The following is a 21,295-nucleotide window of genomic DNA, read 5'->3' as shown; positions in this document are numbered from 1 at the left end:
GAGGAGTATAGGCAGATTGTTGAGGATGGTGGGGTCCCTCAGCTGAGACTGTTGGCCAGGGCATGGAATGTCCCTTAATCTACTCTCCAGTGAATCTAAAATAAAAGATTTTACTATTCTACATGTATCAATGTGTTTTTTTGGTGTTTTATCATAGATTTTTCAGTGTCCCACATTGGGGACACGTTCTGTCCCACATTAGGAAGCTGCAGTTTTTCTCAGACGACTTGCAATAAGAGCACTAATATGTCTATAATTTATCTTATGAATGGGTTATCTGAATTTTCTCTTTTGATTTGATTAGGATACATCCTGGGTTTTTTAAAATGGTATTAGGTGTGGATTTAATGTTTTGGTTACACATCGAAATATGTCACAGAAGTCTGAAGTGCAAAAAATGTCCCACATTAGGGCAATTCACCCTACTCACCCTCATGTCGTTATAAACCCGTAAGACTTTTGTTCATCTTCGAAACTCAAATGAAGATCTTTGAAAGAAATCTGAGAACTTTTTGTGTCTCCATTAGTTCGTACGGGTCGGGTCGGCCCGACAAACCCGACGGGACCCGCGGGTTCGGGCCGGGTTCGGGTCGAAAATATAATCAAATGACTCGGGTAGGGTCGGACCTCGGGCTTAATCTTTTCCGCTCAGTAAAAAAAAAAAAATAAAAAAAAAAATTATTAATCATCGCTGCTGGTCACCGTAAAGAAAGTCTGGCTGCTGCGTGTAACGTGCATCATGGAGAGGGGCGGGAGCAGACCTGATGCCGCTAATAATTCATGTTTATGTGTCGGGTTACATCGGTCCGGGCTTTAAAAGCCACGGGCCGGGTCGGGTCGGGTCGGGTTGTAATTTTCAGGCCCGTTGAGAACTCTAACGCAACTACCACTTTGACGCCTCAAAAAGTTCATAAAGAGATTGTAAGACTAATCCATTTGCATTGAGCGGTTTAGTCCTCATTATCTGAAGAGAATCAAGCGCTTTATATGATGAACAGATTGAATTTAGGCTTTTATTCACATATAAACATTCATCAACGCACACATCAGTTGTGGGAAACGGAAGCTCAAGCATGTTCGCTTGACGTGCGAGAACCAATGAGGTTCATTCTCGTGTGTCACGTAGCACCTTTGAGCCAGAGTAGTTGAAAAATAACGTTTTTGTTTTCAACGGCTCTGGTTTGAGCTTCCTCAAGAATCAACAAGGTTTGTTCTCATGTTACGCAGCACGTTTGAGATTCTGTTTATGCTCAGTAATTAATGCTTATATGTGAATAAAATCCCAAATTAAATCTGTTCATCATATAAAGTGATTGTGTCTCTTCAGAAAACCACTATAGACTAAACTGCTTAATTCATATAAATTAGTTTTACGATGTCTTTATGACCTTTTTGAAGCGTCAAAGTGGTAGTTACGTGGATCTATCCGATTTCATTTAAAATTTCTTCATTCGTGTTTCGAACATGAATGAAAGTCATGTAATTTATGCCATTTTTTGGGTGAACTAAGTCTTTAAGGTAATTGGCTTTTGGGTGCTAGTGCCAAAAAGACAATTCATTAGCGCAATACAAACTTTAACAGTTTGTGCCACGAACACTAGTGACAAAACGAGCCCGATCTCACGGGAAAACGTACAAATTCTACGAGGTGGCTTATTCGTACGAATTCATACGAATTCATACGACCTGACTCGTTTTCGAAAACTTTCAAAATCGTACATATTTTACGAATTGGCCAATTCGTATGAATTCATCCTACCCATCACGTGGGTTTAGACAAATCGTACAAATTCGTACGAGTGAGGTCGTACGAATTAGTACGAATTAGCCAACTTTTTATCATTCGTACGAATTCGTACGAATTGGTCGTGAGATAGCATTGGAGAAAACAGCCAACCACACTAAAAGTGTGACTATGAATGAATAGTGTGAAAAATCCATGAAAAAGCTGGATAAGATCAGCAATGGATTTAATGTCTTTAATTGCGAGTATCAAAATTACTGCGAAGTTCTGCATCGACTAATTAGTGAAGAGCAAAGCAACTGGTTATGATGATGTGTTTGTATAAAGTTTCCAACTGTTTTTTTTACCACATAGACTTATCAGAATGAACTCTGTGTCCGACTTTAAAGTGCTGAACCAGGCCTAAAGCAGAGCTCACAGGGGGAAAATGGCATACCAAAAGTTAGGTAGGGGTACTTATGCATATGTTATTAATGCTAATGCAAGTATACTTATGCATACATTACTTACGCTTACTTGTTACTTATGCATATGGCTTGTTAGGGGGTGGCTTGTTACTTATGTTACATGACTGACGTTTCTTCCTCTACATTTCTTTCTGCTAGTCCTTTAAACATTCTTTTTTTTTTTTTCAGGACAATTCTCCATTGTCCTGAAGCCGAACGTGTGTTGCGTATGTAATGTTTTCCCAGAGTTAAAGGCATTGCTCGGAGGTTGTGCTTGTACCTTTGGATGATGTGCAGACGAAAAGGTGTTTAAAAGGCTTTGTTTCCTCGGAGGCACACACACACACACACACACACACACACACACACACACCCCTGCAGTAAAACCTGATATGGCTCTCGTGATGGAGTCTGTCTTTGGCAGGTGCGGTTTCTTGGCGCTCCTTGTAGCCTGCGGCGATGGGACTTTTTCGTTGACCGTGCTCTGTCCAAGAGAGCTGGAGAACATTACATCGCACACTATCTCAGAACAATAAGCCATATCCTGCAAGTTTTATTCCCCAACACACATGACAACACACTCTCACACTGAGTCCAAGCAAAGCTCTAGAAGTTGTTCTGGTATATCCTGATTAAAATGTTCATGGTCATGTCTAATGTGTAATGGATTACTAATAAATGCATAAATAAAATATTTCCAATACAGCTGATAATAATAAATTTATACAAAATACTTTTTTATGCTTAATAAGTTAGAGCTACTTGCTCCAAAATAAAGCCCTTTATAACAGAACATATGAGATTATGAGCAAGTGGCGAGCCAGTACTTACCTCAATCTTTTATACAGCGTATTGCCACACTGTTCTGGCACACAGTTTTAACCTCTCCTAATTGGCCCTTTAAAAGCAGCGCAAAGGGTGTAAACTGTACTAAGCTTGAGCTCTTGGCTTTCTGTGCTCTGTTGAGTCAGTACTATTGATGTGTGATTTCTCTTGCCATTGTCCAAGTGAACAGCAGGTGGAAAGCCTAGAAGAAAATATCAATCTTCAGATATCAGAGCCCTGGAGGCATTGCAGTATTGAAAACCACAAGATCTCAGTGATAAATGTTTAAAGAAACATTATTAAAGTGTGCAGTTTTGAAGCAGAGCCCCTATATGTTACTGCGTTCAGTAGGATGTTTGATATATTGATTCTACCAATCCCGTAATAGAACTTGGATGCGACGAGTGACACGTGCGGCCCAGGTACATGTGTGAGGTCAATGAGCTGTATGCAGAACTCAACTGTCAGCTGGTAAAGGCACAGCCAATGCATTAACGTGCTGAAAATGCTTGTAAATTCACTCAGCCGTTTAATACAGGAAAGCTCAGAACTGCTCTCTCTGTTTCTTTCTTTCTTTCTCTTTTTTATGTTCACTCTCTCTTTCTCCCTCCAGTGGCTGCATAACATGGTATTGATTATAGAGATATATGAGAGGTAGGCATTGCATTGACAGTGCTGTTCAGAGCCCTCGCACAAATAATACGTAAAGAATTTAATGTTCATATCCACAATCTGGTAACATAGTGAGACTGATGGGTTTCATTGTGCTTGGCATTTTGCCCTGTTTGAGATTGAATGCAAAAAACCTAACAGCAATGTAATGCGAAATCTCCACAATGCGTGTTTCATGCCAGAGAGAAATTTTGTATGACCGTTTGGAGTGTTTTAGGTAGTCGAACAGAAGAGAAAGAATGAGAGATTTACACAGTTTGGTTTGACCCTGCCAATGTTTGTGTGCTGTTTCTGCCTGTTTATTTTTCTTTTATGTTTATTTTACGGTTTCTCTGTTACCAAGACAGCCCTCTCCAAAGGAAAATGAATACGAGAGGTTACTCAAGAGATCTTTTAAACCTGCATGCCAAATATTTCAACACTGCAAGCAACTAAAGGATACGGATCTAAACATTTTTGGTTTAGCTCCATGATTAGGCACCAAACTACACAGACCTCGTGTTGGCTTGACAAAATCTAGCTGGAAATGTAGTTTAAAATAGTTTCAGCTTAAAGTTTGAAGGTTATTGTGTTAAGATTATACAGGCCTTAAAGTGATCACCCAAATAATGATCATCCTCATGTCGTTGAGACAAATCTATCGATATCTATCTATCTATCTATCTATCTATCTATCTATCTATCTATCTATCTATCTATCCATCCATCCATCCATCCATCCATCCATCCATCCATCCATCCATCCATCCATCCATCCATCCATCCATCCATCCATCCATCCATCCATCCATCCATCCATCCAGCCAGCCAGCCAGCCAGCCAGCCAGCCATCCATCCATCCATCCATCCATCCATCCATCCATCCATCCATCTATCTATCTATCTATCTATCCCAATGGGCAATAGATAGATAGATAGATAGATAGATAGATAGATAGATAGATAGATAGATAGATAGATAGATAGATAGACAGATAGATAGATAGATAGATAGATAGATAGATAGATAGATAGATAGATAGATAGATAGATAGATAGATAGATAGATAGATAGATAGATAGATAGATTTCTAAACTTCTTCTCACTGCAACATGCACACTCTCTCCTTTCTCTGTCCCTGTTTTTCCTCCCTCATCTGTCTGGTTATTATTCCTACCTGTCATCTGCTTCCCCAGCCCATACATACACCTTTCCCCTCTCTCCATTTTCCTCTCGCTCTGAGTGAATTTATCACTTCTCCAGTGCCCCCTCTAAACCTGTTAAACGCACTGAAAGGAGGAGCATTTTCTCAGGACCTGACAGGGGAGTCTATGCTGTGCCTGCAAAATGTGACTCATGGAAACAGCAGAGAGAGAGAGAGAGAGAGAGAGAGAGAAGGAGAGAAAGATATGAATGTAATTGATTCTGACCGCTGAGGTGGGATCCAGGTTTCCCGAGGGGGATCATCACAACGAGAGGCCACACTGGGGAAGGGGATGTGAGGGAGGAAAGAAGGAGAGATGGAATATAGCTGGAGGTGATAATGATAAAATGCTTTTCTTAATTGCAAATTGCAAGAACTCATTAGTCCTGCAAAGGGGCGTGAAAGTGAAAACAAAGGAAAGGACGACCGTAGTGATAAATGATAAACTGCATTATATGCGGCTATTGATGAACCGTGAAAGAAAGAGTATAAAAAGGGGGAGTGTCTTAAAAATACTTGTAGCTGTAGCTGTAATGTCGGCTAGGTAAACGTAAAGCACTTCTCCATATCGCTTCTGACATTTTCCCAGCATCCAGTGCGACGAATATGCATTAGCTAATTAACCTATCAGATAAGGTTAAGAGAATTTCAGAGCATGCCGCAGGTAATTGCCATCAAAGGAGCAGAGGAGCATCATCAAAGGTTATGTGTGTGTGAACAATTCCAAGTTCTTCCATGCATTTTGTATGCATGCGTATGGAAGAAGAAAATGATGCGTTGTGCATTGATGTCTTAACGTGTGTAGGTAGCCAGTTTTTGAACATTAGTTAATGTAGCGCTCACATGCACATAACATCAACATAATATTCATGCGTGTCTGTAGGCCTGCGGTATGTCATTAGTTTTATTTGCGAGCGGAGAGCAGAAAGACGTCGGATTGGGTGAATGTAGGTTATCACTCAGGCAGACCTAATTCCCTAGAGCCCCCCCTTAGTTTTCCACTGTCAGGATCCTCCCTATGGGAAGACACTGGAAGATAGTGGGGGGCGGGATGGGGTGAGAGAAAATGCTCTACATCCTTTCCTAATTACTCCAGACTGCTCCAGTTAGCCTACCTGGGTCTCATTAAAAGCAGTCAAACTTGGAGTACTTTCTCACTCCCCTTTCTAGATTAGTAAATACTGCTCTCATTAGGATGCTAAAGTACTGACAACCGAGAGCCAATTATCACTAATCTATTCCAGTGAATGATTGAGCACTGATTGGGTGAGAATGAAAATAGTAGTGTGTTTAATCAACAAGGAAATATCTAACTAAGGGTGTGTTTAGATGACAACGATGTAGCCTACTAAAAATGGAAGTTTTCCCTGTGCGTTCTCACATTCTCACTTCACACGGATCTTCAAAAATGATTAAAACACTGTATAATGCTTGCCAGATCAGTAGTTGGCGATGTCACTTTATAAAGAAAACTGTAGCCTACGCGCCCGTAGATTGAACATGTAGGTAATATGTAACATGCATGCGCATGACATCACTGTTTTCACAAATTTGCCTTTTTGTAGTTTACACGGAGACAATCACTGTCGTTGCGTCCCAAAATGCGCTATGAGTAGGTACTACATTTGAATTAGAGTGTGTGTAATAATATGAATGTAATCCAGACGTAGGCTAGGCTACTACATCGGTCATGTTGTCATTATCATGTGACCTACCAGCGTCAGTTGCGTCACTTCACTTCCACTCATAAATCCTTTCCCATGGCCTCACAGGATGCGATATTTTTTCCCCCAGGATGATAGGGGAAGACTCATGAATATTCATTAGGGAAGTCATCCCTGATTGGTCTTAACCCCAGTGACGGGTAGGTTTAGGGGCGGGGTTAGGGGTAGGTCATCAGACCCCCAGTGGCGGGTAGGTTTAGGGGTGGGGTTAGGGGTAGGTCATCAGACCAATCAGGGATGACTTCCCTAATGAATATTCATGAGTCTTCCCCTACCATCCTGGAAAAAAAAATATCGCTCACGGGATAGTAAAGTGTCCATCGAATGCACGCTTCGGAATCTCCCCGGAAGTAGTAGGTCATCCGCCTACTTTTCACCTACTGTTTTTCGTATACTATTTAGTAGGGAAGTATTAAAGGTAGCCTATAGCGGAGGATTTTCCCGAATTTTAGAAAAGAACCGCCCTCTCCACTTTTTGAAAAAATGCACATGCGCAACACTCTACCTGCTCCCGAGAGGGAACGCCTATTAAACGTGTGCACGAGAGAGCATGCACGAGCTAATCATAGCTTACATTAACTTTTACTAGCAGTGATTTTAAATGGATTCCTCCAAATAGCATGCCAAACTTTACCTGTCAAGTAGAAACTTCGCGACTGAGGCATCAGTGGGAAGCCCAACCTGTGTTTTGAGCGCACGCCATCGTGTGAATCGTTTGCACGAGCACGTACAACGGCCTTACGTAAACATATCTCCAGAATGATTGACACTTAGGAGGACCAATAGTCTTGATGATCCACCCGGAAAAAGAAAATCCTCCGCTATACCTTTAAATTTCAGACGCAGCATGTGTCTCATTTCAAAGGCTGTGTCCTCCCGGAGGTCGCATTTGTCAGCAACATGCATCTTAAAGGATGTCTTCAGAACTGTAACCATTATAAAATTGACCGTTATTCCAAATAAAGCTTATGACTTTGGAATGTAGTGGTCAGTTTACTGAAACGAAGCAGCTTCAATGATGTAGTGGCTGACAAATGCGACCTCTGGAGGATGCAGCCTTCGAAATGAGACAGCTAATAACAGATCGGTTTCAAAAACTTGCACTTTTAAACCCGTTTTCAAAAGTTTGCCTTTTCAGGCCCCCAAAACGGTATTGTCGTGTAAATGAACGGCCAAAACGCATACAAAGTTTTCTGATGTGTAATTGAAAACGGTGTTGTGTAAACGGCCCCTAAAAATGAACCAAACAAATATGTATTTGCATCATTACTTGCTAGTCTAAAAGGTCCTATTGGCCCTTGTGTCTGGGCCACTATGTTGGGGTGGCAACACTCTGACCGTTGTTGAAGAAATCAGGAAATGTTCTAGATGAGCAGTTTAGTGGCTCTTTTGTTTCTGTGTGTAGTCATGTGTGTGTTCCAGATCAGAGTTGTGTGTGAGTAGTGAGATGTCCTGGGCAGATGGCTACTGTCCCTCTGGGCGGTCTACTAGAGACCCAGTGGAACAGACTGATTCTGTACCATCTGGACCACACAGCACACAAGAGAGACCAAAAAGCAGCAATGTCACTGACATGGGCTTCGTACTTACAAGTGTCTCCAGGTGTAGTACAAATATATTGCAATATAAAGATACAAATGAAATAAAAAATAATAGAAAGAAACATTCATATTCAGACCTCAAATTATCTTTTAATAAGCTTAAATGGACCACATTGCATAATATCATGTTACCATGATGGTCTCTGACCCAATAAAAACAGGAAGTGAAGATATAAACGTCTTGCTCATTGCAATGTGTTTATTACTTAATGTGTAATATCCTTAAATCAAAATACAGTTGTGTAGGAAGCTAAAGTGCATAATATATTAAGACTTTTTTTAAAGATTACTTTGAATATATTTATATAATTTGTCAAAACAGTTGGGGTCGGAAAGATTTTTTAATTATATGCTCAACAAGGCTGTGTTTATTTGTTCAAGAATACAGTAAAAACAAGAACACTGTGAAATATTATTACAGTTTAAATAACTTTTCTATTTTAATCAAATGTAATTTATTCCAGATGGAAAAGCTGACTTTTTGGAAGCCATTACTCTTTCAGTGTCACATGATCCTTCAGAAATCATTCTAATATTCTCAAGAAATATTTCTTATTATTATCAATGTTGAAAACAGTTGCGCTGCTTAACATATTTGCGGAAACCGTGATATATTTTTAATGAAAAGAAAGTTCAAAAGATCAGCATTTATTTGAAATGTAAATCTTTTGTAACATTACTGTCACTTTTGATCAATTTAATGCATCCTTAATATAATTATTCATTAAAAAAAATTACTGACTCCAAACTATATGTATATTTAGTCAGGTTTACACATAAAACAAGAAAAACCTATTTGCCAATGGGCGAATACGCAATAAATGTATGTTGTTTATAAGATGTTTAGATAATGTTTTACCAATTTGCTTTTTACATTCCAGTCAATTCCTTGTGGATCAATTAAGTCTTATCCTACATTTGTATTATTGAATATCCTCTATAACATCGAATGGATCATATTAAGAACAACATGTGAGATGCACAAAGTGCTGGTCATCTAACAGCTTTCGATGTTGCTAAAACTTCTCATTCCCAGTGCACGTGTTCACTCAGTTCACATCACACTCCGGGTCTGTAAATGCAGGTGATTGTTATCCACTTCAGACACACCCATTACTTTATTCATTCATCTTCAGCTCAACATAATCTCTCTATTCCTCCTCCTCCAAACAAACCAGATCGATACAGCTTCTTGCTCCCATTAGTCTCCACGCAGGTTAATGCTGTATTAAAATGGCTGCTTCTTTTTTTGGGGTGTGAGAACTTTCTCTGTCACTGGCTATCATTCTTTTATCAGTATCCATTCATCATAGTTCATGAAGAATTAATCCTCATCATGGTCATCTCTGCAAATGATTTCTCCGTCATTTCTCCCATTTTCTTCTGCCGTTTCTTATGTTTTTTTCCCCCAGCGCTATCTTGTCTCTGCAATCTCCTCCTACTTCCTTTCTCTCTCCCTGCAACCTCCTTTCTGCCTTTCTTTTCTACAACCCTACATCCTTCATTTACTTTAAAACAGACACTCTCCTTCTAAAGCTCCATCCTCTAATCCTGTTAGAAGGATGGGCTTTGATCTCCTGCGAGTGATCATGTTTCTGGAGCGAAGGGAGAGAAAGTAGAAGTGAGAAAGAGTGCCACACAGATTAAAGAGGAATATGCATCGGTGTTGACGTTCCTTCACTACTTGCATCTGAAGTGACTGCACTATTGGGACGGAGAAGTTATGATCATTTAATGTAGGCTATAAATCAGAGGCTGAGCTGCACAGGAAGCACTGAGGAATACAATATAAAAATGTGATAGGAAAAACCTTAATTCACAATCATAAGCGATATACTTGTAAAATACCAGATGTTGCATTTGTGATTAAAATCACACTGAACGGCGGGAAAGCCGTTCTTTCTAATGTTGTTCAAAATGTGTCTATTAATATTACACTATAATGATGACATAGTGATCATTTAACGATGTAAGACATCCAAGCAGACATTATAGAAGCATTAGCACTTCTTCAGTGAATATAGGTTGTTGCATAAAATACACAGACTAATATGAATCCATCATGTGTCCAGTTGAAATTGATTTAATTCTTGCCTTACACTGCTCATTGTTCTGTGCAACCTACAAATGAAGTCTTGCGGTAAATGTCTTTGTATGGAATAAGGTAAGCCTTAAGATGCAGCAGCTTATGTGTTCATTAGAGAGATGCTGGAAGTCAGACAGCCAGGAGGTTGTGGGCATACAATAAACACACAGAATATTATTGTAGTTAGATATTTTTATTTAGGCACCAATAATCAATAATGCAGGGACGACGCTCTCTCTCGCTATTCAGAGCTTGGTTTAAGCCACAAACAGAGAAGTTTAACTATCACAGTGGCAGGGAAATCTTCAGAACTGGAAAAGCTACCATACACTTGTCATTAATGGCTTTGAACCACAAAGAAAGTGTTGATTAAGGCGTAGAGCCTGAAAAGTATTTTACCCATCATAAAACAATCAATCACTTTAAATGTAATAAGACCACATTTTAAACAAAACATTTCTTTTCATTCTCTTAAAGAGTAAGTTCCACAATGAAAACATTTCAGGGGTAATTTCAACAAGACAAGCAGCAGTTGACTTGAAAATTGTTGACTTTAGGTTATCTAAAATATGAATTCAATTGGTGCTTTGGGATTTACGGCTTGTTTCGTTGCCAAGAAAGTAATGTTAGTGAACTTTATCAGTTCACTTTACATAGCACCCGTTCAAGCAGATAACCGTTTACAGAACGTACACCAGTCTAAGGTTTGAACACACTTACTCATTCTTTATCATTTATCTTTATAATAGAAGTCAACTATGAAATAACAAATAGAATTATGTTAAGGCTGGAATACAGATTTAAAAAAAACTAGGCATCATATACTTGCTGACTATACACTTGTAAATGGTTACAGACAAAAATTGGGCATCATATACTATACACACTACCAGACTTTCAAGTTGTTACGAACACAACAAACTTTTTTTTTTAAATCAACTCAAAATATCGAATGGAATTTGAGTCTGTGCGCGTTATACAATATGTGGTTTTCTGTCAAATTTGTCAACTCTGACTGCCCAAAATCTCCATCTTGCCCATGACATTCAGCAACTTGAGTCGACGACTCCAGACTGCAAATCAGGGTAAAAATCGTGCAGTGTATTTTAGCTTTTAAGTAGCTAATCTTTGCCTAGATTCCAGCTCTGCATTCATTCTCTCCACAAACTTCATGAAGTATCCACCTGGGATGCTTTTTAAACAGTTCTGAAGGAGATGCCATGTCTGCTGGACACTTGTTAGCTGCTTATTCTTTACTAATAGGCTGCATCATCCATTTCTTTGCATTTTAATTAAAAGTTTTGTAAAAAAAATAAAAAAATAAAATAAAATAATAATAATAATAATTCACACCTAGGTGACCTTTACATACCGTTTATAAAATGTATTTAAAACATTGAGAACTCTGTCAAGTCTGCTCAAACATTTGACTGGTAGTGTAGCCTAGGTGAAGCTGCAGGTTTTTTTTAAAAACGTTTAAAGGGTTAGTTCACCACAAAATGTAATTTCTGTCATTAATTACTCATCCTCATGTCGTTCCAAATCTGTAAGACCTTCGTTCATCTTCAGAACACAAATTAAGATCTTTTTGATGAAATCCGAGAGCTTTCTGACCCCCACATAGACTGCAACGTTATCACCAATTTCAAGGCCCAGAAAGGTCGTAAAGACATTGTTAAAATAGTCCATGTGACTACAGTGGTTCAACCTTAATGTTATGAAGCGACGAGAATACTTTTTGTGCACAAAAAAATCTAAATTAGTGACTTTATTCAACAATTTCCTCTCTGGCCAGTCAGTCTCTGATGCTTTTCACGTTGTAAACACAGCGCAGTGCTTCCGGGTTCTACGTCAGAACGCCGGCTCAGTATTGGCCGGCTCCTGCGTCGGGGTGGTCATGTGAACAGCGTCGGAGACTGACACAGAAGAGAAGAAATTGTTGAATAAAGCCGTTATTTTCGTGGTTTTTCGCACAAATAGTATTCTCACCGCTTCATAACATTAAGGTTAAATCACTGTAGTCACATGGACCATTTTAACGATGTCTTTACGACCTTTCTGGGCCTTGAAATTGGTGATAACTATCTGGGCGTCAGAAAGCTCTCGGATTTCATTTGTGTTCAGAAGATGAGCGAAGGGTTTGGAACGATATATGGGTTAGTAATTAATGACAGAAATTTCATTTTTGGGTGAAATAACCCTTTAAGACATTTTAACAAATAAATATATTTAATTATTGATTTTTTTTTAGGAGAAAACAGGAGGGGAAGTCTTAGTGTAAATATATATTTTCAATATACAGCTTGTATATAGTATTTTTTATATATATATTTGTAATCTATCTATACAAGTATACATATATAACAATTGAGAGGGTTTTTAACATTCCTTTACCCTGAAATCTTTTTTTTTGAACGGAAAAACATATGTTAGACTGATAATATAAATTAAGCACCACACATTTCACCATGGAGAATTCTTTTAAATATATAACATTTCCATCCAAAAATACAACACAGAATATTTATGACACACACACACATTCATACTAAACCTAGCAGTTGAAGATTGGCCAAATTGAGTTTTATATTCTCAGGGATGTTTTAAATATTTATTAGTGGACTTGTTTGTCGTAGACTGAAAAGCAACTGTCAGCAGAGGTTTTCCGGCAGTATTTATTTTAGTGGTGGAATGAGGACTGAAACTGTGTGATTATGGTTATGTGTTTGTGGAATGTCACTGATAATTCGTATTACTTTGAATGTTCTTTGACATGTTATTTCAAGCATGCTAATCATGACCCATTTGTATTCAGTCTACTGCAAATTTTCAATTTGTCTGAGTGCCAATGTGTTTTTGATGAGCCTTTGTTAGTCGGTTTCACCTGATTCACTTTAGCTGAAGCAGTTATTAGCACACTATGTCTCCACAAACCTTAAAAATTATGATTATCATCCTTGGGTCTTTCATTTGCTAGCAGCTGAATTACATCTACAGCTGGGCCATGGTAATGTTTTTGATAGAATTTGAGGTTTGTGATTTGAATGTTACGGATTATTTTATAATGCGTTTATGCATAAAACATAAAAATGTTAAAGAAAAAAAGACCAAAAATAAAACAAACATTACAAAATTCAAGCATTACAAAACAACATTTGTGATATTAAAAACAGTGCAAAACAAAACATCAACAACAACATTAAAGTCTATTAGTGGATTTTTTTCTGAATAAACCACACAATCGACACATGAAGCAAATAATAAATTACCCATTTGCAGTTAATTTGGCCCATCAGTAGGCTTGTTCTCCCCTTTGAAGTCCAGGACATCCCAAAGAAGGGTGGGATTTTCACAGTTGTGCTGTGCCCTCCAATGCTCAATAACTTCTGGTCTCTTATTAAACACCTTACTGCAAAGGATGCAGTTAAATTGAGATCCCACCCTCAGGGATATACCTTCATTGAGGCCCCTTAATACATGGCCCTCCTTACCTAACATTTCCTCTTCTTCCTCCTCCTCCTCTTCTTCTCGACTCTCTCTAGCTCCTTGATGGTGAGAATGGAGGTGGCATTTGAACTTGGAAAAAGAGAAGAACTCCTCATTGCAGGTGCCGCAATGCACTAGGTTGCGTTTCTCATTGAGTTGCCTCCAGTAATGTGCTGCATGTTTGACCAGCTCATCCTCTGCTTCACGGCCCCCGCGCATGGCCCCATCCCTCGGTCGGACCTGGACCTCCTCTCCGTGCACGTACAACAAATGCAGCTTCATGTCAGCAAAGGTAGGTGTGATGGCCTGGCAGCGCCCACACTTAATTTGTAGCTCGACTGGGTCGACACGCTGTTCTGAGGCCTGTTCATCAGCATCTGAAGACCTGCAAGACAAGGAACATCTATGTCAAGAACAAGAAGGCTTTAGCAAGAGTCAACGCTCAAGAGTGAATGTTTGTTACTTACTCTTCTACAGACATGTTTTCTTCATGTTGACTGATGGATGGCTCAACGGTGAGTATTACCCGGTGCACCTCTCTCAAATGGCTGAAGTAGACACCCACATAGCCAAATGACTTGTCGCAGAATTCACAGCAAAGGCTCTTCCGGGGCCTGCTTTCCGCATGGTGCAGTTTCATATGAGTGCTAAGACTGCCCGAGTGAGCATAGGCCTTCCTGCATACCGGGCAGACATAGGGTCGCAGGTTACTGTGGCTGTTCATGTGGCTCTGCAAGTGATGCTTGAACTGGAAACACCTGCTGCAGGTAGGACATCGGTACAGTGGACGACTTGTGTAAAACACACCTCCACCACCTTTACAATCTGCCATAGGCTGCTGATCAGTAGCTTGTGAAGACTGGGGAGCACTCAATATTTTTCCTGATATCTGCTGTCCTAATAATAGCTCCTGATCAGGGTTGTCTGGTGTTGACAAAGGAGGAAGCGGTACAAGTTGTGGAATAGCGGTTTCCATTACCAGTACCGGCTTGGGACGTATACTACGATACTTTTTGGATATGTCCAGCAACTTCTCTTGAGAGGCAGAATTTGGAACACCAACTGGAGGTTTCTCAGGTACCCTTCTACTGAAAAATGACAAGGATCTCTTCTTTCGGGCCTCAAAGGCCAGAATATCCTCCATGGTTTTCCTCTTCCTCCCACGTTTCTTGCCTGGAGTTTTCTTGAATTGGGTGTTGTTGTGGTCTTGGCTCAGGCTTTCACTTTTAACTTGGCTGTCTACGGACTTGATGTTGTTGTCTGGAGGGCTTTTCAGGCTGCTTTTGGCTCCACTCACAGTCTGCTTGTCTGTGAATGGGGTGCTGGCAAGGCTGGTTGGTACCAGGAGGGAGTTCTTCACCTTGGCATAGGGCAGGATGGGCAGCTTGCCCTTGGGTGGAGATGGAATGATCTGAACAGCTTTGCTAAAGATAGTGGGAGAGAGAACTGTGATGGCACTGCCAGTCGAGGCTGGACCTTCTATTTGGGTTTTAACTGGTGAGATTTTCTTGACAGGGGCAACAAGGGATGTTCCAGAAGGGTACTGCTGGTTTTTGAGTGGACGGGTATCGCTCTTTTGTTCCATTTTTCGATCCGTCTGTGCACCTGGGAACAATGGTGCAATGTTGATTTCAGACGAAGTAGGAGTGTCTATTATAAGCTGCTCAGATACTGGGTCTGAACTCTGTTCTGATTTCACTGCAGATGATTGAGCTTGTGTGGTTGGAGTAACCTTGGCTGGACTCGGCAACTTGCTACTGCCTTTTTCTGAAGCGCTCTTGCTTCTCACCGGTTGGTATCTAGGAATAGGCAGCTTAAGGTTCTTCTGAATTGGCTGTTGCTGTTGTGTCTGAGGTAAGGCCACCAATGAGAAGGTTCCCTCTTGTCCAGCCACCTGCATGAGCGCATAGTTCTGGGCAGGGACCAGGATGGATTTAGGGCTGACAGCCGTGGAAGCTTCTGGAAGGGCTGAGGAAGGTTGGCAGGACAGAACTGCAGATGATGGAACAACTGCTGGGGCTTTGGGTGCAATGCTGCGAAACTGGAGACCCTTAATTTGGGAGTGGGGTCGTGCATCACCTGTCAAAACAAGAGAAGATAACACCTTCAACTTTGTCATTTAAGAAATAAGATGTACATAACTAAAGCGAATAAAAAAAGGGTCTAACCCTGTTCTTCTTTTACATTGTTTCTTACACACATACACCAATTCGCCCTGGGGCAAAGAGTTTGATTCAAGCTCAGCGTATTGCTCTTGTTCATGCTGCAGTTCACTAAGTCTTAAAACTTCTCATGCTTTCTAATTCACGCTGACACACACACACACACACACACACACACACACACACACACACACACACACACACACACACACACACACACACACACACACACACACACACACACACACACACACACACACACACACACACACACACACACACACACACACACACACACACACACACACACACACACACACACACACACGCAGAAGAAATTACCCTACTTTAAAGCATAAAAGATGGCCCAGCAGAGGAAGCTTTAATACATGAACAGGAATAACCGTTAAACTATATTCAAAACACATCATGACTGTGAACCTTGCGGACTTCTGTCTAATATAACGGCTGACATGAAAAATAACTAATAGGAAATATATGAAAAAGCCCAGCAGTGATGAAAAAAAAAAAGAAGTACATTTACATTTCTTCATTTGGCAGACACATTTATCCAAAGTGGCTTACAGTGCATTTAAAATATGCATTTATCAGTTTAAATGCATCAGATCATCAGATTTCTAATAAAGATGGAAAAAATTGAAAGGATGTTTCCATGTTTTTTCAGAAGTCTGTATGTGCAAAGCAGGGTCATTCCTAATTCCATTTAGGCAACTATAGAATTAATTAGGTTAAAAAAAGAAACATCATACAGAGCTGGCTTTCACCAGGCCTAAAAGGGGAAGATGAGAACAGCAGAAGGAGTGGAGAGTACTCTATTTTAGGTGAAAGAAATAGGGACTTATTTTTAGACACAGTAATGTTCATGAAGAAAACGAAGAGCATCACGGACCTATTAGCAGAATGAAAGGTGAAGAGTTCAAAGGTGAGATCTGGTGTTTATGTTAGTAGAAAGGTTACGCTCCGGCCACCACATATATCTGTGTGTAGGTCTGTTTTTTTGTTGTTGTAAAAACCAGAATGTGTTTGTGAGAATGAATTCAGTGTGCATACGTGTGTGTTTACACCTCACCAATGTGTAAAGGAATGCAGGCCAGATGTTGGTCAATAGACCATGGGGACTTACCTGACGGGCTTTTAACCAATTTTGTGATCAGTAACAGAGTTATTAATGATGGTTCTTTGTGGTCAGATTCATCAGAGAACAATTAGAAAATAATTGTTCTGCTGATTAATTTATGTACTACAAAACCAGACAACATTTTCGTGACTACAACTGCAACAGTGTTATCATTTGACCCTAAAAGATGTGCTTCATAAGACTGCATATTATTATCTCTATACTCACTCTGTGTGTGTGATTTCAGAGGGCTGGAACGGTGCTCTTGGGTTTTCATGTCTGCCACACTGTCACTGAAGATCCTGAACAAAAAAACAAATACAGAGAACAGAACTGAACCTCTGCTGTGTAATTAACACAATAGATTCTTTAAATTACAGTGTTTAGATGTGTCCGCCTGCACCCCCCGCCCCTCCCCTCTTCCCTGACTATCTCGATCAAAACCAGAGGACATTCCAGATGTCACACAGGCTCTGATTAGAGTCGAGGCAAAGGCAGAAAAACAACAGGAGGGGAAGGATAAGGGAGGGAAAGATGGCTAACCAAGGAGGAGGGGACCCTGGAATGAGCCAGGTGAGATGGGAACCAACCCCAATGTGCGTGTGGTAGTGGGACGAGGGCTATGTCATTTGGCCTGTACATGAAGGTCCTCATCTGTGGCAGTGAGATAGCAGCCTTGATGTGCGTGTGTGAGTGTTGAGGGGGACTATATTTTAGGGAGGGGGTTTGTCCAGTACCCTGTAGGTCTGAAAAGAGATGAAAGGAAGGGATCTGCAGGAGATAAGAGAGGTGGACACACACGGTCGTTCTGGCTAGAACATCCATATCCAGCGGCCATGAGCTCTGACTGCCACAGATACACACACTTACATGCACAGCACATCTGTCATATCTCTACGCCTCTAAAAACTTCCCGATCTCTAAACACAACACAGGTCTGTCGTACCATATTTTCGCTTGTTTAATCAAGCCTGTGTTGGCTAATTCCCCTGTTGTTCTGGGCAAGCTGTGAAGTCGTTAACACGTGTGAAAATAAACAAAATAGGAAAAAGATGAAGAGACAATAAACTGCACATGCTAAACATTCTAAGCCAAGTTTCTTCAGAGAATTTAACGATAATATCCCAGCTCAAAGAGAGGCTCCACTGATCTGTTTGATATGAAAACAAAAAGAGTGTTATTATTTCACAAATTTACCCAGAGAAAGCATTATCTGATAATTTAGTTTTTTAAGCTTTCCTTAGTTTAAGTACACGACCAGTTGAAGGTTTGGACACACTTGCGCATTCTTTATTTATTAAAATTTTCCACACTTTAGAATAATAGTAAAGTATTCAAAACTATACAATAACACAAAATGGAAGTATGAGAATTATGTAGTTTAAAAAAATTTATATGTAGGCCATTTTGACTGTCCCTAAAAGTGGCCCTAAAAAGTATTTGGACACTTAAGTCATAGACTTATAAGCTTGATACCAGTTGGTTAAAAGTTAAATTCCAAATGCCACAACTTTAATGTTTGCATCTAATGTGATGAAATGTACACGTTTAAACTCAGTAGCAATACATATTTTCCATCCGTATTGTGACGTACATTGGAGTGAAGTGGAGTTTAAGCAAACTAAATGATTGGAGAAGTCCAGAGAGAATGTCACCAGAGAAGTCATGTCAGTTCAAAAACATTTTTTTTAGGATATGCATGGATGAATTATTCAAAATAAGATCAATAAAATTCATTTGGAAAGTGATTTAGAAATACTGAATAAATACTGTCCAAATGCTTTGAGGCTACTGTATCGGTGACATCGTCCTTAAATGCATAAGATAGATAATCTTATAGCATTGTTGTTTGGATGTGTACGAGTACAAGTGCGTGTGTGTGTTTGAGTGAAAGGTCAGTTGTCTCTCTCAGAAGACGAGACATTTTCATAGAAAACACCACTGTTTGCTAATCTGTTTTTTAATTCCTTGTTTGAAAGAGACTGCTTCTCCACAGCAGACTTATGGACACACAGTTTTTGCAGGAACGTCACACACACACACACACACAAACACACCTGCAGTATCTTATCTTGTGACAGCCACAGCAACAAAATATTAACCAGAGGAAATGAAAACACAAACATGCCAGTACACCGTAACATGCTACGTACATGCGCCTGCAAAAAGACTGTGCTCTGCAGGAACAATACAACAGATGTTAAAACATGTCAGTCAACTAGAGCGCCCTAACAAAAGAACCACATGAAATAATATCAACTGTGCATAACACACGCACAAACACACTCTTGAGTAATTAGCTGTCACCTAAGCCAATCAATGGGGAAGGGAAAAAATCTATTCCAATTTCAAAACTACAGGCTTGCCTGTACACGCAGATGTGGACTAATCAATAAGGAAAGCATCCCGAATCAGAAAGACGAGAGACTACAGAACCAAAATATTCTCAATGACTGAACCATTTCAATGTAAATCACTGGATAAATAAAGGAGTCTCACCCATAAATGCTGCTGAAAACAAATATATTTTATAGAATATCCTGGCTGGTTTTTTTTTTAAATGATGGAAGTGAATGGGAATGAGGACTCTCGAAAAACAACACAAAAGTATTGGATAGTATGATTAATGCAGTGTGTTCCAACGTTTCTGAAACTTTTTTGAGAGGAATATAATGAAATTTGTTATTCAGTGAAAATCACAGCAGCTTGCCAATCTCAATCGCTTCTGTGTGCATCTAAATATAGTGTCAAAACGCATCACACCAGGTTTGATATCAAAGAAGAACAGTGATGTTTGACTTGACTGATGTCAAACCTGTAGACCTTCTGAATACTACTGTAGACAACTGCAAATTAAACCATTTTATGTCACTTTTGAGGTTTTTTTTCGGAGCTTGAAAATTGTAAATAAGCAAAAAAATTGTAATTATACAATAAAAATTACATGTTGTTACATGATTTTATATGAATATAATTTGTTATCCAAATCATACTTAAGCCATATTTTTCAATAAATAATATTAGCAGTAAACATATCTGGATCCTGCAGGAAAGTATGGTTGCAGGAGCCAAAAGATAACCGTGTGTCAATTTCTCTTGGCAGTGATGGTTTTTTTTTTCTTGAAGACGCTGTGGTGAGGAGCCTCATTTCCGCAGAGCCGACCAGACAGGATGCTGTAAATCAAGGTATTGAACTTTGACCCATGGAATGCAGTCGCCAAGGGCAACTTAGTGTGTGTCACCTCCACGGTGAAGTGTTGGATATGAAGTGACTGCGACAGCCAAAAAGATTCTCAGCAATTGGGTTGATGTTGCATGAATGTTCACAGTAGGAGGGAGCCAAGTGCTACAATTTTGAATTTAGATGGGTAATTTTAGCTCAATTTTAGATTCTAGAATAAAGAAGTGAGAAGAGAGATAACACAGGATTTGTTTTCGTTAATAGCATTCACCCAGATGAAGTGATCAGGGGGTGTATGAGGAAGGCCAAGAAACCATAATGAAAGTGTGAAAGACTGTGGCCAGAGGCTAAGTCTATGTGAGTCACCTTAAAGAACCTTTAAACGACCTTTTGCTGTTTGGTGTGACATTTGTATTCCTTAAGTAGGTCACACAGTAGAAAAGACTGCATAAACCCTCACACTCCACCTTCAACCAACTCCCATAACATCTTTTCCTTGTTTCATCATGCTCTCATTTCCAAATTTCTCTACACTTCTCTCTTTTTGCCTTTCAGTCGCATAGTATAAATGGTACTAATGCTTGCTAATGCTATCTTAAAAGGGATACTTCACCCACAAATAAAAATTCTGTCATCATTTTACTCACCCTGAAGTTGTTCCAACCCTGTATGAATTTCTTTCTTCTGCTGAACACAAAAGAAGATATTTTGAAGAATGTCGGTAACCAAACAGTTTATGGGCCCCATTGTCTTCTATAGTATGGAAAAAAAATACTATGGAAGTCAATGGGGCCCATCAACTGTTTGGTTACTGACATTCTTCAAAATATCTTCTTTTGTGTTCAGCAGAAGAAAGAAATTCAAACAGGTTTGGAACAACTTCAGGTTGAGTAAATAACAAAAAAAAAATTTTTAGACAGAAAAAGAAATGCCAGCCCTACATTTATTATTTTATCAGTTGCCCACAAAGAACAAAAACTATAAAGATAACTATATAATAACTATATTAGCGTCCACACCAACTGACGATAACATTGTTTATTCTA

General features: G+C 39.5%; 1 protein-coding gene across 2 annotated transcripts in view; it reads right to left on the bottom strand.

Moving 5' to 3' along the window:
- Positions 1–12,694: 12,694 nt before the first annotated feature.
- The window catches only part of znf438 (zinc finger protein 438), a 49,472-nt gene continuing 40,871 nt past the window's right edge, over positions 12,695–21,295 (bottom strand). For both annotated transcript variants that reach the window (XM_084434734.1, XM_084434735.1), the window contains 3 exons: positions 17,297–17,370; positions 14,236–15,847; positions 12,695–14,153 (listed from right to left, as the gene is read on the bottom strand). In XM_084434734.1, the coding sequence (XP_084290860.1) occupies positions 13,562–14,153; positions 14,236–15,847; positions 17,297–17,345 (2,253 nt within the window). In that variant the 5' untranslated portion in view covers positions 17,346–17,370 and the 3' untranslated portion in view covers positions 12,695–13,561. The remainder of the gene's footprint in view (positions 14,154–14,235; positions 15,848–17,296; positions 17,371–21,295) is intronic.

This window comes from Rutilus rutilus (assembly GCF_951802725.1).
Source record: "Rutilus rutilus genome assembly, chromosome: 16".
Classification (NCBI taxonomy): domain Eukaryota; kingdom Metazoa; phylum Chordata; class Actinopteri; order Cypriniformes; family Leuciscidae; genus Rutilus; species Rutilus rutilus.
The sequence above is the reverse complement of the archived record's forward strand: the minus strand, read 5'-3'. Positions and strand labels throughout refer to the sequence as shown.